At 42.2% G+C, this 16,761-nt stretch overlaps 1 protein-coding gene across 3 annotated transcripts in view; it reads left to right on the forward strand.

Annotated features, from left to right (window-relative positions):
- Window positions 1–16,761, forward strand: part of LOC106096266 (zinc finger protein jing) — a 313,162-nt gene that overhangs the window by 294,150 nt on the left and 2,251 nt on the right. For all 3 annotated transcript variants that reach the window (XM_059369041.1, XM_059369043.1, XM_059369042.1), the window contains exons 3-5: window positions 6,281–11,414; window positions 11,486–11,630; window positions 11,705–11,882. In XM_059369041.1, coding sequence (XP_059225024.1) covers window positions 6,281–11,414; window positions 11,486–11,630; window positions 11,705–11,882 — 5,457 coding nt within the window. The remainder of the gene's footprint in view (window positions 1–6,280; window positions 11,415–11,485; window positions 11,631–11,704; window positions 11,883–16,761) is intronic.

Consider the following 16,761-nt stretch of genomic DNA (forward strand, 5'->3'; position numbering starts at 1 on the left):
TATAGGCTAAATGTGGCTTTTATCGAATAATAATCTTCCCATACATACATACTTTTAAGCAATTCTTCATTCACGGTTTGGCCAGAAAATTTAAAGTATTTGTCGCAGGCAGCGATTTATGAAAACTTGAACTTTACGGGTAGTCGCTTGTGTCAAGCTCCAAGTTGTACAACCATATAATATAGATTTCACACTACTGTTGAGATGTCACTCCATCTTCAAACTTTGTTGAGTTTAGGAAAGGCGCTTCAAGCCTTGTTGATACGTTCGCGTATGTCTGCCTCTGATCCTCCGTCCTTTGTTTTTTTGCTGCCAAGATAAGAGAAGTTGCCAACGTCTTCAATGATATGGTCGTCTATAGGGAGCGATGTCTCCTGATGATGTTCCTCAGGCCTACTTTGACAGCATTTTCATTCAGTAGTTCCAGTTTTGCCTTTATGTGCTCAAAGCGATCCCCAAAGAGGCATATATCATCCGCGTAGTCAATATCTCCGAGGAAGTATGCTCAGCCTTAGTTGCTTCTAATATGGAGTCTAATAAAATTAAAAATATCATCGATGACAGGATGCCACCTCTTCTGCTTCACTCCTTTGTCGAACACAAAAGGCCGTTCTCTTTTCCATTGAATCGAACTGAAACTTCAGCATTCCTATACATCTCCCTAATTAGTGTCACGGTTTTTTCGGGCATGCCCTTATTCAACAGCGTGCTCCACATTGAACTTTGCGAAACTGTTTCAAAAGCACGCTCGAAGACGATGAATAAAAGTTATAGGTGTGTATTAAGTTCTGCACACTGTTCAATTGGAGGCCCCCGTAGCGCATAGGTTAGCGTGTCCGCTTATAACACTGAACGCCTGGGTTCGAATCCTGGCAATAGCATCAGAAAAATTTTCAGCGGTCGTTATCCCCTCCTGATGTTGGCGACATTTGTGAGGTACTTTGCCATGTAAAAACTTCTCCCCAAAGAGGTGTCGCTCTGTGGCACGCCGTTTGGATGTTCATGGGCAAATTTGCATTCCCACAATGATTATGCGCAGGGAGTTAATGTGCACGGCACAAGAACGTCCTGGCCGAAAATTTGTCAGTTCTTTCCTCAAAATCCTGTCAAGTGCAGGCGAAATACGCTGCAGAAGAAGACTTGCCATCACTTTATTTATCGCGTTTAGCAATGTAATCCACATCTAGTTCTTTCACTGGGTGGGGTTACCCTTCTTTGGGATTGTGACCATAATTCCCTTCTTCCATTCCGTGGGGACAACGTTTGAATCCCAGGCCTCTCTGTTTACTGGGGTGATCGCTTGAGCTATGGGGTATGCCCCATACCGCAACAGTTCAGCAGATATATTTTCAGGGCGCACCCACAGGGACCCACCACACAGGACGGTGGGTTTTAGCGCACAGGAAGAAACCGCGCCATCGCTCTAATTGCTGTTCGGGTGTTATCAACACCCATGCCTTTTATTTATACTGCTATTCAAAATAAGTTTTGGTTTGCCAAATGTTTTTTTCAGTTGGCAACACTTTGTCATTTGTCAACATTTAAGGCTGGTACTATATTCGTTTTTCGCGATATTTTTCACCGATTACTTTTTTGAGAGAATAGATGTTAAGGCAAAACAATTTGTTGATTTCGTTCAGTAGGACATTCCCTCATCACGTATGGTAAAATTTTAATAAAATTGTTATTTTCGTAATTTTTCAAAAAAGTAATCGCAAAAAAAGGGTTTTCAACGGTGAAAAACGAACGTAGTACCAACCTTAAATGTTGACAAATGACAAAGTGTTGCCAACTGAAAAAAACATTTGGCACGCAGGACGGTGGGTTTTAGCGCACAGGAATATATTTTCAGACTGCCCTGAAATGGCCAAAGGTGTCACCAAACTCGACTCTCGCATAAGAAAAGAGCAACAGTCAACATTTTAGATCATAGATGGCTTCGTGCGGCTGCCTCTCCTTGAAAGCTATTTCATTTAGTTGATATTTTATGTTACTCACACAAACAGAGTTTGGCAATTTGTGTTGGTGTACCCATCGCTGTTTTAGATGAAGCTTCATTTGTGATTGTTTGCAGAAAAATGTTCTGCTCAAAAAAAACACATATGCACAAGCAAAAGCACTACAATCATTTGGCATGTAAACGCACCGGCCGTTGTAATTGTAAAAATTTAAGATAGATGGCGTGTTTTCTTCCACTGCCAAAAACGAAGTGTACACCAGAAATGATCAAGTTTTCCAATCTAAAAATCACTAAACAAATTGCCAAAACCAACTTAAACAAAAAACAAAAAACAAGTTATGGTTCATTTCGGACCGTAATGGAACTGAATATTGGAGACCATTTCAGCCAAATCTAGTAAGAATTACGCACTTTAGGGGCTAAAGAAGTAAAATAGGGAGATCGGTTTATAGGGGAGCTGTATTAGGCTGTAAACCGATTCATGTCATATTCGACACGTATGTTAAAGGTCATGAGAGAAGCCGTTGAACAAAATTTCAGCCAAATCAGATAATACTTGCGCCCTTTAGAGGCTCAAGAAGTCAAGATCCCATATCGGTTTATATGGCAGCTATATCAGATTATTGATCGATGTTGAAAGTTATAACAAAACACCTCATGCAACATTTCAGCTAAATCGGATAATAATTGCGCCCTCTATTGGCTCAAGAAGTCAAGTCCCCAGATCGGTTTATATGGCGGCTATATCAGGTTATGGACCGATTTGAACTATTCTTAACGGACGGACAGACGGACAAGGTTAGATCGACTTAGAATGACATGACGATCAAGAATATATATACTTTATGGGGTCTCGGACGCATATTTCGAGGTGTTACAAACAGAATGACGAAATTAGTATACCCCCATCCTATGGTGGAGGGTATAATGAGGGTAGACAAAGAAATTTTGCTTTTTATACCCTACACCACCACTGAGGTACAGCGTATTATCGATTTGTGCATTTGTTTGCAACGCTAAGAAGGAGACGAGGTAGACCCCTTGATAAGTATACCGATCGGCTTAGAATCACTTCCTGATTTCATTTAGCTATGTCCGTCTGTCTGTCTGTCCATGTTTTCTTGTAATCAAGGTACAGGTCGCATTTGTTGTTCGATTTTCATAAAATTTTGCATAAGTCTCTTTTTTGGTCCAAGGACGAACGTAATTGATTTCGGTCCAGATTTAGATATAGCTCCCATATATATGTTTCATCCGATGTGCCCTTTTAAAGCTGTAGAAGCCACAATTCTGATCCGATCCTTACAAAATTTTGCACAACGTGTTTCTTTTGACGTCCCAATATGTGTGCAAAATTTCATAAAAATGGGTTCAGATTTAGATATAGCTCCCATATATATCTTTCATCCGATGTGGTCTTTTAAGGCTTTAGAAGCCACAATTGTGGTCCGATCTTTACCAGATTTAGCATAATATGTTTCGTGTGACGTCTTAAGACGTGTACAAAATGTCGTCTAAATTGGTTTGGATTTAGATATAGCTCCCATATATAACTTTCATCCGATTTGACCTATTAAGGCAGTAGAAGGCACAATTTTTGTCCAATCTTTACCAAATTTGGCACGATGTGCTTTTTGTGACGTCCCAATATGTGTGAAAATTTTCATCAGAATCGGATCAGATTTATATATAGCTCCCATATATATCTTTCCTCCGATGTGGTCTTTTAAGGCTGTAGAAGCCACAATTGTGGTCCAATCTTTGCCAAATTTGGCACGAAGTGCTTTTTTTGACGTCCTAGTATGTGTATGTCAAATAAACACATTTTAAGGCTCCATTAAGTTTTGTGAATAAAGCCGTTAAAGTTTAAAAAGCATAAAATGTCCACAAGCGATTGAAAACTAGCCAAATCACCTCTTTAAACTCTTCTGCGCTTTACTTTTTATTTTTATCGTGGTAGTTAGTAAATAACTTACCTTATGGATCGTTATCTATACCTAAAACGCGTTAGCTATACCAAAGGCAAAGCAAAGTAAACAAAATCATGTGGACCTTTAGGGCGTATGAGTTATATTATACAAAGCTTCAAAATCATGTTGCTCATACGGCACCCAGAACACAACGCAAGGCCTATTTAATTTAGCTTAAATAAAATATCATCGGTAACATGCTAAAGTTAGAAACCACGAAAAACAAAATCAAAGTTACGAATTCGGTGCTTCTTACAAAATCCTTAATTGCTTTCGATGCCATTCCCCTAAGTTGGTTCATGTCTGGTATTGTGTCCCCACCTATGTGCCGGTATCATCATCTTCCCCACATGACATACACATGCTATCACTTGCCGCACCGATTTTACATAAGTGAGCTCGTAGTCCTATGTGTCCCATTATGAAACCAATAGCTATACGCACATCCTTCCTTTCAGTAATAGCCTCGTCCTCTGACGATCCGGATCACCCCAAAGGATTTTCGCCGTCTTACATATCCATGAGTACTTGTTAACGCAAGTTTTAGTTCAATGACAATGGACCTCCTTTTGAAAGAAGAATCTAAACGCGTGCCGCTAAAGCTGCTATCACATTTATTTATTTATTTTTTTTTTTCGATTTGAGCGAGCTCTATTCTGGCAAAACATAATGAAATCAGCTGTTTTTATTGTCAGTTGGATGAAAGCAACCCCAAATTTAATTTTTTTAAAACTTTTTTATATAACCAGCTTTCTCACAACTTTGACAATTTGTAGGCGGTAAAAAAAAAGCATTTGTTTAAGTTTTAAGCTTATGTCATAAGAAAATAACATACACAAGTATGATAACAAAATAAATTACATACGAAAAAAAAAGTGACGTCATAAGACAAAAACATGTAGTGTGATAGCAGCTTTAGCGACATCTCACAAATGTCGGTAGCATTAATCGGGACTTGCCACCTCTGAACATATATTTTTCAGTTTTTGACAGGATTCAAGTCCAGGCGTTCAGCCTCGTAGGCAAAAATTACAACCTCTGCACCACAGCGACATTGAAAATGCTTTACTTTTATAAATGCACACAGCAAAAGCATAAACGGTAATATTTTGATGAAAATACTCCTTTAAAAGGCCTCTAAATAGATTATTTAATGTCTAGTAACATTTTTCTGGTATTTCTACCACTCAATATACAAAAGTTTTGTCTATGAGATAATTAAAACATTGACCAAATATATATTAATATTTACGTTTTTATTTGATTAAATTTATAGCATTAATTTCCGCGAAAAAATTGGTTCTTATTAATGTGTTTATTGATATAATAAATTGTACGGTTATAAATACCAACAACAAAAAAGGAAAATGTTCACAAATTGTACAACAAATCCGACATTGGCATTGAGTCAAATGAACGTACAGCAGTATGATCGCATGGTTGCATTTCAAAACATCGTTTGAGTTAAATAACTACTCGCATCAACATTGGCTTGTACCGAGTACTTTTATAATTTTGCTCTACCCCAACATTCGTAAACAAAAAATCGCCCTTCCTCTTTACAAATAAAAATATGTAGTTTTTATTAATGGCTGTTTTAATTTAAAGGTTGGTTTATTTGTTTGTCTGTTTTAAGTGAACATTTCCTTAGAAATTGTCTTCAATTTTGCTTTGGATGTTAGGTATATGAAAATGTGGTGAAAGATGCAAGTGCACGAAGGAACTGGGGTAAACTTCTCAAAGATAGTCAAACCAATAATCTATGTTATCGTAATGATAGAGATGATCCTTTAATTCTTGAATAAAACGCGGTATATGCAATGCATCGAGACCAGGCGGTGAATTATAACGACTGGATAAATGGACATGTACGAAATTTAACATAATTGTTATGTTTAGTATACCCCTAGAATGTTTTATAAACAATTTGGCAAGACACAGGCATACCATACGCCCTATCTTATGTTTTAGTATAGTATTTAGTTGGTATGTGCATTTTTTTTAAACAAGTTCACTTACGGCCTTCAGACTGGATTTTGTATACTGCCCTCCAGTTTCGAAACGGAAATCTCGAAGATTTGTTCAACAAAAAACATTTCTGGGGTATGTGCGATATAATTAATTAGGGGTATTGTCCATTTAGGTCTCCAGACTGGAGTCCATTTAGGTCTCCAGACTGGATTTTATATCCTGCCCTCCAGTTTCGAAACGGAAATTTGGAAGGCTAATTTTCCAAGAGTTCCATAGCTCACTTATAAAGTAACAATACATGACTTTGAATTCATCAAAAAAGCTTCTTTGCTGTATAGTTTTTTAATTGCGATTTTGTATTTTTCTTTTCTTTTTACAGTGGTGTTGCAACATCTTTGAGCACGGATTCTAGTACTGGTTCAAGCGAAGATGCCTCGGAACCAGGCTCTCCATTTAGTCCACATTCAAGTCTGAACGAGGATCCCCATCAGCAGCAGCAGCAGCAACAACAACAACAACAGAAACAAACCTTAACAATACAGAACAACAAGAAAATGTCACCACAAACAATACTCGTTGCTAGCAATGGCACAACACAAAAACCGGGGACCTCATCCTCATCCGTGCCCTCTTCACAGGCGACAACCACTGCGGCTTCCATAAATGCTGCCATTAGATCGAGTAATCTACCTGCCTCTCTGACCATAACCCCCACAAATGGCAACAGTAATAGTGGAGGTGGTGGTAACAACAAATCAAAACTGCCTTTGACACAAATCACAAAGAGTATCAACACTGCCAACTCAAGTCGATGTTCAAATTTACCTACTCTACAGTGGCCTTGGAGTACCTCGGCAACATCAACAAATACACCACCGTCATCATCAGCATCAGCATCAACATTATCATATTCATCACCAGCATCCACCTCGACAACAGGTACAAATACACATATAACTCATAGCTTAGCGGCAGCCACAAATGCTTCAAATCATCAGGCCAAAAAGCGCATAGCCCAGCATGGAAATGGTGCAGCCATGGACACATCGGCCAGCATTGCCAAAAAGGCTCGTTCCAACAATGCGAATATGACACAACAAGATGCGCATCATTTGATAACGGCTGCCGGAGCTAAAAGACTGAAAGCTGCTGCTCTGGAGGAGTCACAAACTAAAATAACCGGCTATTTTAAGTCGCAAATGAAGGCACAAATGCATGCGGCCAACAACAAGTCATCTGCTGCAATTCACTCCATATCAAACAACAATGCTATGATGACTACTACCACTGTAACAAGTGCTAACCACAACAGCACTTTGACTACAAATGCGTTAACTATGAGTGCTCCGGCCACAACGGCCTCCCTTAACAAATATTTCAATTTCAATATATTGGCGCAGCTGAAGGAGAACAGCAAAACAATAAATAATGCTGGACCTGGAACTGGAGCTTCGGCAATACACAATAGTGGCAATAGTGCAGCTGCTACACAGGCTACAACAACTGCACCGCCACCACCTCCCCTGCCGCCCACTATTGCAACGGTAACCACTGCAGCGCCAACTATTCCAATGCCTGCTGCTGCTGTGGCTACATCAAGCTTCGGCAATACGAGCGTTACAATAACTGCTAACAAAGCTCAAAATCTGGCTGTGGCGCCCATGGCAATGCCAGCACTGAAGAAAATCGAAAGGCCGAAACCTACGAAAATAGCCCAAGTAGCTCCAAATCTTAGGAAAACGCCTTCCGCTAACAACGGCTACTCGAACTTGTCAGCCGGTACGGGCAAATCGCCTGCCAAAAAGCATGTTGCTATTGCTCCCAGAACACCAGAAATGAAACAGCAGCAGCAACAACAACAACAACACCAGCAACAGCAATTATTATCAAATAAGCAAGAAAATTCCAAACAGTCACCTGTGGTCAATGCTCAAGCAACGACAACACAATGTTCCACGTCGTCCGCCAACTCCTCCTCCCCCCAACAACAACAGCAGCAACAACCGGCTGTTCTTCTAACGGCTATACGCTTGCCGCAAGGACAGGCTAATCAGCAAAGCACCAGCACACAATCGAAACAGGCAATGACCACAAGTAAGATGACTGCAACCTCATCTATCGTGTCCAACAACACTACAGCAAATAACACTGTGGCTGTTGCAAACATCGCACCCGCTGCACAGGCCACTACAGCACCAACACCAGCCCCACCCACATTATATCAACTGCCAGCTGTCCAATTACCAAATCTAGTCCAGCTACCACAGCTGTTGGCCGCCAATGGGGCCAATTTAATGCAACTGAATAATATGGCAGCGGCGGCTGCCATAGCCAAAAATGTTGCCTCAAACACAGCTTCAACAACAGCGCCACCGCCGCCAACGACTTCGGCTGCATCATCGGCTACATCAGCTCAGGCTGCTCAAGCGGCAGCAGCTCAGTATTTTCTCAATGGCACCGTCTTTAAGTTGCAACAATTTACGACGGCCACAACAACAACTGCCACCACAGCCTCCACTGGAAATGTCAATCCATTTAATTTGTTGAGTGCCAGCGACTTGCAAGATCTTTTGATAAAACAACAGCAGCAACAGCAACATCTGCAACAACTGCAACAACAACAACAACAGCAGCAGCAGCAACAACAACAGCAGCAAAAGTCAGCAATGACTGCTGCTGCTACAGCCACCAGCTTTCAAGAGATATTTCAGCAGCAAATAGCTGCAGCAATTGCGGCCAATCAACAGCAGCAACAACTGCAACAATTGCAACGATTGGGAGCTGCAGCGAATATGCAACAACAACCCGTTTTTATGGCCACACCGGCTGGGCTTCTCTTGAATGCTGCATCTATACCGGCTATGCTGGCGCAGGCAGCAGCAGCTTTAGCCGTCAACAGTCAACAACAGCAGCAACAGCAAAAAGCAATTGCATTGCCAGCTCTTCAGCCCATTCAGCAGACCCCACTGCCAGCTTTGAGCTCCATATTTGCTCCGCCACCAGCTCCACATCAGCAAAGCCAAACCAATGATCAACATGATATGCAGCAGCAACAGCAACAACTCGCAGCACAGCTGGCCTTAGCACAGCAGCAGCAGCAACAATTCATCACTGCCGCTCAGCCACCTCCATTATCTTCAGTTGCTCTGACCACTAGCGCTTCTAATCTTACGCACAACAACAACAACCATAGTTCTAGTTCAGGTAACAACATCAACATTTCGAATAGTCTAGCAGCGCAGGCGACGTCGACATCCATTGTATCTCAACCAAACACCTCCAACACTGCCAAATTGGCTATTGTCAAAGCCAATGCTACGCCGGTGGCATTTACCACATTAAGTTCGCAACCACCGCCACTGGTGACCATATCAAACGCTAAAACACGCACACATTTAGCTTCAACCAATTCTATGGTAAGTGCTGCCACTCAGAAGCCATCAATAATGGCTAAACCATACCAGAAGCGATCCTCCAAAGCTCAAGGTCAACAATTGAAATCCTCCATAGGCTCCGTTGTCGCTGCCTCGAATAATAAACCTAATGCCGGTAAAATTACCACAGCCAGCGGGAAGATAATTGCCACGCCGACGACACCACCTCCTTTGGTGCCCACAATGACGCCAACAGTGCAACCGCCGGTGGCATTAACCACAATTCCTGCTCCCGGCATAAGAGCGGCTACCGCTACGAATTTGACAAAGACTTCTCAACTTCCGACGCCCGCTTTAGTGAGTATAGCTCCCACAAATGTCACACCGATTGCCCCTAAACCCGCACAAAGCATAACTTGTGGCAGTGTGACCATAACCCCGACTAACCCCTCATCTACGGTTAAGAATCTGGTCAACATTGCTCCAAAAGTCGCCGCATCATCTACCACGCCGACATTTAAATACAACGGCAAAACCACAAATACCTACATGTCAAGTGTGACCAGCACCAGTACAGGTAGCAGCACCATAGGAAAAACGAAAACAATAACACCGGCCAAGACGACGGCTTCTGATCTCTTTGATTTGGTCAAAAATTCGAATGGGGCCATCAGCATAACACCAGCTCCTCCCGTGTCAACGCCATCGGCGTCAGCGCCATTCACTTCCACCACTAGCTTTAGTGCGCCTCTTAACTTTTCTGCCTCCATAAATACATTTAAGCCGGCACAGCCGTTGGAGAACTTTGGAAAAATTAAGGATGAACCCATTGATGATGTTTCTGTGACCAACAACAACGCCAACACTTCGAATGTGCCCGCCCCAGCATTGTCTCCAGCCGCTACAGAAACCGACAAAGACGTCGCGCAAAACGAGACACCTACAAGTTTCAGTGGCCAAATACCCTCAAATAATGTTCAAATCAAAGAAGAGCTTATGAATTCACCGACGCCGGAGGAGGAAGCAACCTCAGAGAATTCCACGCTGCCTCCACAACCCAGTAACTTGAATAATGAATGTTCCTCCTCTTCCTTTAGTTCCAATTCAAATTCAATATCTTCGGCAGCTGATTTGTCATTAGAGGCCTCTACTCCAGCCTCCGTTACTAGCAGTTCGGAAGCTCCATCTCCAGGATGCTCGATATTGTCTCCTCTTAATACAAGCATCAATGAATTTGCAACACCAAATGCCTGTTCGAATTCCAATTCAGCGGGCGATAGCAATTCGTCAAATTCGTGCGAGACTGGTGGTGCATCGTCCAGGGACATGCTCAGCGAAATGGTGACCTCATCATGCATATCTTCTGATACTTCATCGGAGGCTAGTATCAGTGTTTCATTGCCGGAAAATGAGGAGGGCAAACAAGCAATGGATGGTTGCAAGTCCAGTGAGGAACGGGAAGACAAACAACGTGATTTGCCCACACCGGAATCTGGCATTGGTGGTAGTCTGAGTAATACAGAGAGTATGGATTCTTCTTCGAAGTCATCTTCCTCGGATGCAGCCACGTCTTCTGCCTCTTCGGAGCAGGCACCTTCGCCGACTTCAGCTGATACACAAACACCACCAGCTACTCCAATGAATATCGATACCAGCAATAGCAGTATGGAGGATCCCCAAAATAATTCCTCCATGACCCTGTCAACACAGCAATCCGAAGATTCTTCTGAAAAGTCATCATTTGGTTTCCTCACCACCACCACCACCACCACCATAGACACCAAGCTGGCAGAAGCGCCTTCGCCAGATCTACCTAAGTGCGCTTTATCACCGATATTGTCACAACCGAAGACCATACGTTTTCCCGTTCTGGGCAAGGGCAATAAACGGCTTGACGGCGTTTGCTACTGGGACCAATGCAATAAGAAGCACGACAGTAATTCCAAACTTTTGGATCATATGCAACAGCACCATGTCAACTCACAGACTGGGCCCTTCTCTTGCCTCTGGGTGGGCTGTAAGGTGTACAACAAAGAGTCGTGTTCTCGCCGATGGCTCGAACGGCATGTACTTTCGCATGGTGGCTCCAAACAATTCAAATGTATTGTCGAGGGATGTGGTCTACGTTATGGATCACAGGTATGAAATGCAATCTGACTACTTTTTTTTATCCAATTTCTAATGCTCTTCAAATTACACTTACATTGCAGCTGGCCTTGCAAAAACACATTAACAATCACTTCACTGCCTCCGAGAGTAAGGATAGTACAAATAAGAGAACCTCAGATCCCCCTGTTCCAAAGCAACTGCGCAAGAATGGCAAAAAGTTACGTTATCGAAGGCAACCATTTTCAGGTAGAGATTGCGATTTTGGAATAAATTTATACCGCCGCCGACTACATGACTTGTATTTCTTTTCCCCTTTTTAGCTCGCATGTTTGATTTCTTTGACACTGGCATCATGGAAGGTTTGCAACATCGTCTGCGTCAAATTTCTACATTGACAAATGGCTGCAACTCAATAACCTTCCAAGGACAGTGTATGATGAGGCGCAAAACACCCAGTGGCAAAACTGAGTGCTACATACAATGGTCGCCGAGAGAAATGTAAGTTGTTTTATAAAATACACAGGAAAAGTTACTAGCAGTGTATCCAACTGCATTTTTAAAGATTTTTTGTTTGCCAAAACTGCTTTTGACACCCAACTGATACAACAGTTCATTGTTAGAAATTTCAAAAAAAAAAAAAACATTTAAAAATTGAAGCGTTCGCTTTCTATGGCAACTTCTCTAGATGATGTTCAAATGCGTAACACACTTTGTATGGATGTTATAAGCCTGCAAGGATTTAAGAAATAAAATCTAAATATGACCCGATTTGTATCCGATTTCAACCAGTCTACAATCCCAACATATCCCTACATAAGCCCATTTATGGATAGCCAAATAAGATAAATTTTTCGTGCTGTGGGGAAGATGAAAGCCACCGTGGCGCAGAGGCTACCATATCCGCCTATGACTCCGAACGCCTGGGTTCAAATCCCGGCGTGAGTATTAGACAATTTTTTCAGCTGTGGTCATCCCCTTACAAATGCTGGCTACATTTGTGAGGTATCCTATCATGTTACTTCTACCAAGTGATGTCGCTATGCGGCACGCCGTTCAGACTCGGCATAAAAACGCAGGTCCCTTATTGTTGAGCTTAAACTTTAATCGGACTGCACTCATTGATATGAGAAAAGTATCCCCTGTTTCTTAACAAATTTCAAATTTCTTAGCAAATTTGGTATGGCGAAGGTCGCAACAATTTCCATATTTTTTGCCAATTTTGTTGGGTATCTAGCCTTGCATCAACATTTTACACCAAAGTAGCCCAGTTTACAATGTGAATTGTGTTGTAGAAACAAATAGGCAAATTTTTAGTTTTATAAAGGAAGAAGTAAAACCTGTGAATCATTTTTTATGGAACATCTAAGATTAGGTTAGGTTGGGAGCTTAATCAATAACCGCTTAACTTGGAGACCTTAGCTCTACTGTGTTTGCCCTGGCAGAGAAGAAAAATAAGAACAGTACGAATAGAGTTCCACCGCAGTACAATGATAGAGAGAGGAAACAGACCCCTACGCATATAATGGTAACAATAGAATCAAAGTATGATTGTGAAAGAATTCTAATCGTGAAATTATCCTCCATCTAGCCATTTCGTCCCCCTATGAATGACTATAGGCAGGTAGTCCTGTTACGAACAAAGTTGTTTATCCATAATGCTGTGCCTTCTACCCGCAATTGCGGGGCAGTGACACAGAAGGTGCTCTAACGTACCCAAATCAATCTCATGTTGTTATTGTAGCCACATTTGCATGTGGAGGTGGCGACCCTCATCAAGCTTGTGTGGATAAGCAAGCTCGTTCCGGTCCAAAGGACCGATCGCCGCGGGAACATGTTGTTGTAGCAGTGTGTTGTACACTGAGGCGGCAGCCCTTGCCGATAGAGGACTCCATCGGGTCAATCTGGTACATAAAGGGTGATTTTTTTGAGGTTAGGATTTTCATGCATTAGTATTTGACAGATCACGTGGGATTTCAGACATGGTGTCAAAGAGAAAGATGCTCAGTATGCTTTGACATTTCATCATGAATAGACTTACTAACGAGCAACGCTTGCAAATCATTGAATTTTATTACCAAAATCAGTGTTCGGTTCGAAATGTGTTCATTCACCGTAACGTTGCGTCCAACAGCATCTTTGAAAAAATACGGTCCAATGATTCCACCAGCGTACAAACCACACCAAACAGTGCATTTTTCGGGATGCATGGGCAGTTCTTGAACTGCTTCTGGTTGCTCTTCACTCCAAATGCGGCAATTTTGCTTATTTACGTAGCCATTCAACCAGAAATGAGCCTCATCGCTGAACAAAATTTGTCAAAATTTGAACACATTTCGAACCGAACACTGATTTTGGTAATAAAATTCAATGATTTGCAAGCGTTGCTCGTTAGTAAGTCTATTCATGATGAAATGTCAAAGCATACTGAGCATCTTTCTCTTTGACACCATGTCTGAAATCCCACGTGATCTGTCAAATACTAATGCATGAAAATCCTAACCTCAAAAAAATCACCCTATACAAACGGCTGCCATTGAATTGCCGCGGGAACATGGTGTCCATTGATTATTTTAAGGCGCCAATAACTCGCCTTGTCAATCAAACGCATCATTATAAACGCTGCAGTAGTCTATTGCTCCCTGTGTCCAAAGCGACATCCAAGACCTGACATTACTATGACCAGTCGGGAATCCTATCAGTATCGCGAGCTTCTTTTCTATGCCATAATAAAAGTGCGATTTAATTCCGAAAAAAATTCGAACTCGGGACCTTGGCCATCCTGAAACCTTTAGAAGCAGCTATTTTACTGAGAAGCGAGCAATGAGGAAGGCTCACTGATTCAGTAGCATGGCCAGCACTTATTAGCTATCCATTCCTAGTCTGCCGCCTCATTCCCTGTCACTCTTAACCCGAGACAGTAGTCTTTCCAGTACAGCAGAAAAAATTTATCTTTTGATGGCTCAAGAATCGTATTATCGGCTATATATAGCTATGGAACTACCTGGTCAATATTTGCTTTGAGTATTAATGGTCATGTGTGTACCTGACATACCAAATTTCTTCACAATAGGGCTAAAATTTAAACTTCTAGGACTCCCGAACACAAATAGCAGGATCGTTTTATACAAGCTGTCCATGAATAGCTACCTATCGAGACCATGTTGTGGTTATTGTTGTTGTAGTCACATTAGAATGTAGAAGTTGCGATCCTCGTCAAGCTCTTATAGGTGAGCAAGCTCGCTCCGGTCTATACAACCAATCGCCGCGGGGACATGATGGCCATTTGTTTTTTAAAGGCGCCAATAACTCGCAAGGAAAAGACCGAGCCGGCCGGCCTGAGACTCTGCTCTCCGTACCGCTGATTGTCAGCAAGGAGCATTCCTCCTCCTTAAGGAGCATTCCACTATCCGCAACCGAAGAACACTACAAAGAACATCCCGGCACAGGATATGCAAGCACCACAGAGGCTATTACTTTGAGCTTCGATATCTGTGGTGTTCATTGTTATCACGAGAAGCTAAACTGCGAGCTACCGAGGGGCATCCACAGGTTGCGAATAGTGAAATGATCTACGAGTAGCTGCAATTGTAGTCGCGGACAATTAGCGGTATCAAACGGAAAGTCTCAGTGAGAGACCCGGCGGCACCGGCTCTTATGATGTCATATATGACAAGGCGAGTTATTGGTGCCTTTAAATAACCAATGGATATCATGTTCCCGCGGCGGTCTGTATTTTGAAACGGAAGGAGTTTTGCTCGCCTTTAAGAGCTATACGAGGATCGCCACCTCCACATATTGACATGGGGCTACAACAACAACAAACACCACATAGGAGCTCAATATACCAGCCTGTGTGACGTTCAATGTTATACCGTGCCGGGATCTGAACCTTTGTTGTTATTGTTGTAGTCATGTGTTGTGCTCCATCTTTCGGCTGCTTGATTCTTTTTAGCATCCAGATCTAGGAATTCTGATACTAAGATGGGGTGCGTCCAGAGGGATCTTGGTCTGAGCCGAGTCGGTCTGGCTGGGCAGAGGTGAATTTCATCAGGTGCAATGAGAGGCGGTCGTTCCCCAATGACCACATTCACGCGGTAGCTATTCAGCGCATCTGTTACCGTGTCTGCATGAATGTTGTCTAGACCCGCTTGATATGCAGCCTGATCTAGAGGTTCTCTCTTGAACCGCTGTACCTCATGCTTTAACGCTATTTCATGGGCAGTGGATACCTATCCACGAGGATGGTCTCTGACGATAACAGCCCAGAAGTAACTGCTTAGACGCGATGTATAGGGTTGCCCAAAAAGTAATTGCGGATTTTTCATATAGTCGGCGTTGACAAATTTTTTCATAGCTTGTGAATCTGCAATTGCATTCTTTCTTCTCTCAGTTATCAGCTGTTACTTTTAGCTTGCTTCAGAAAAAAAGTGTAAAAAAAGTATATTTGATTAAAGTTCATTCTAAGTTTTATTAAAAATGCATTTACTTTCTTTTAAAAAATCCGCAATTACTTTTTGGGCAACCCAATAGTTATGTCTTCGGGTAGGATCTTTGTCTCCTGATGAAGGTGGCCCACGTGGGTACTGTGTAGACAGCCCGTCGCAGTTCGAAGAGCAACAAATCTGAATATTATTCCTCTGCGTATCACAGAACTGACGAGATCACACTGGCACTGCATAACATACCACAGACCGGCCAATTGCTTTGTACGTGGTCAACAAGGTTTCTTTGGCAGCACCCCAAGTGCTGCCGGCAAATTACTTAAGAGCCTTATTTCTACTTTGCTGTGACATATGAAGAGAATTTGTAAGAGCTGTCAAATGTGTCACCAAGTATTTTGGGACACTTGATGGGTGGAATTTTCACTCCATCGACCATCACTTCTAGCTCCGTACCCATTTCATTCGTGTGTGTAGTGAAAGATGATTTGGTGGCAATGATCCGAATATGAAATGATCTTTATGCCGTAGAGGTAGAGGTTAAACGGTGTCAGTGTTTCGATTTCGTATTCCTAGAGATGGGTAAATACCCCAAAGGTATTTACCCGGTAAAATGGGTAAATACCCTATCCAATGTTTCAAATTTCATTGAAATAGGATGAAAAATAATCCCTTTATTGGCTCATTACACTATATCGGGGGAATCGATGTATACGGCAGCTATATCCAAATATAGTCCAATCTGGACCACATTTGCCAGGAACACACTGTGCCAAATTTCATCGAATTCGGGTAAAAAATGTATCTTTTATGGCCTTAATACCCTATATCGGGAGATCAGTCGGTCGGTCTATAGGGCAACTATATCCAAATATAGTCCGATCTGAACCACACTTCACAGAAATGGGTATGAGTCTACCAGAACTCACTGTGTTAAA

This window comes from Stomoxys calcitrans, chromosome 5, assembly GCF_963082655.1.
Source record: "Stomoxys calcitrans chromosome 5, idStoCalc2.1, whole genome shotgun sequence".
Taxonomy (NCBI): Eukaryota; Metazoa; Arthropoda; class Insecta; order Diptera; family Muscidae; genus Stomoxys; species Stomoxys calcitrans.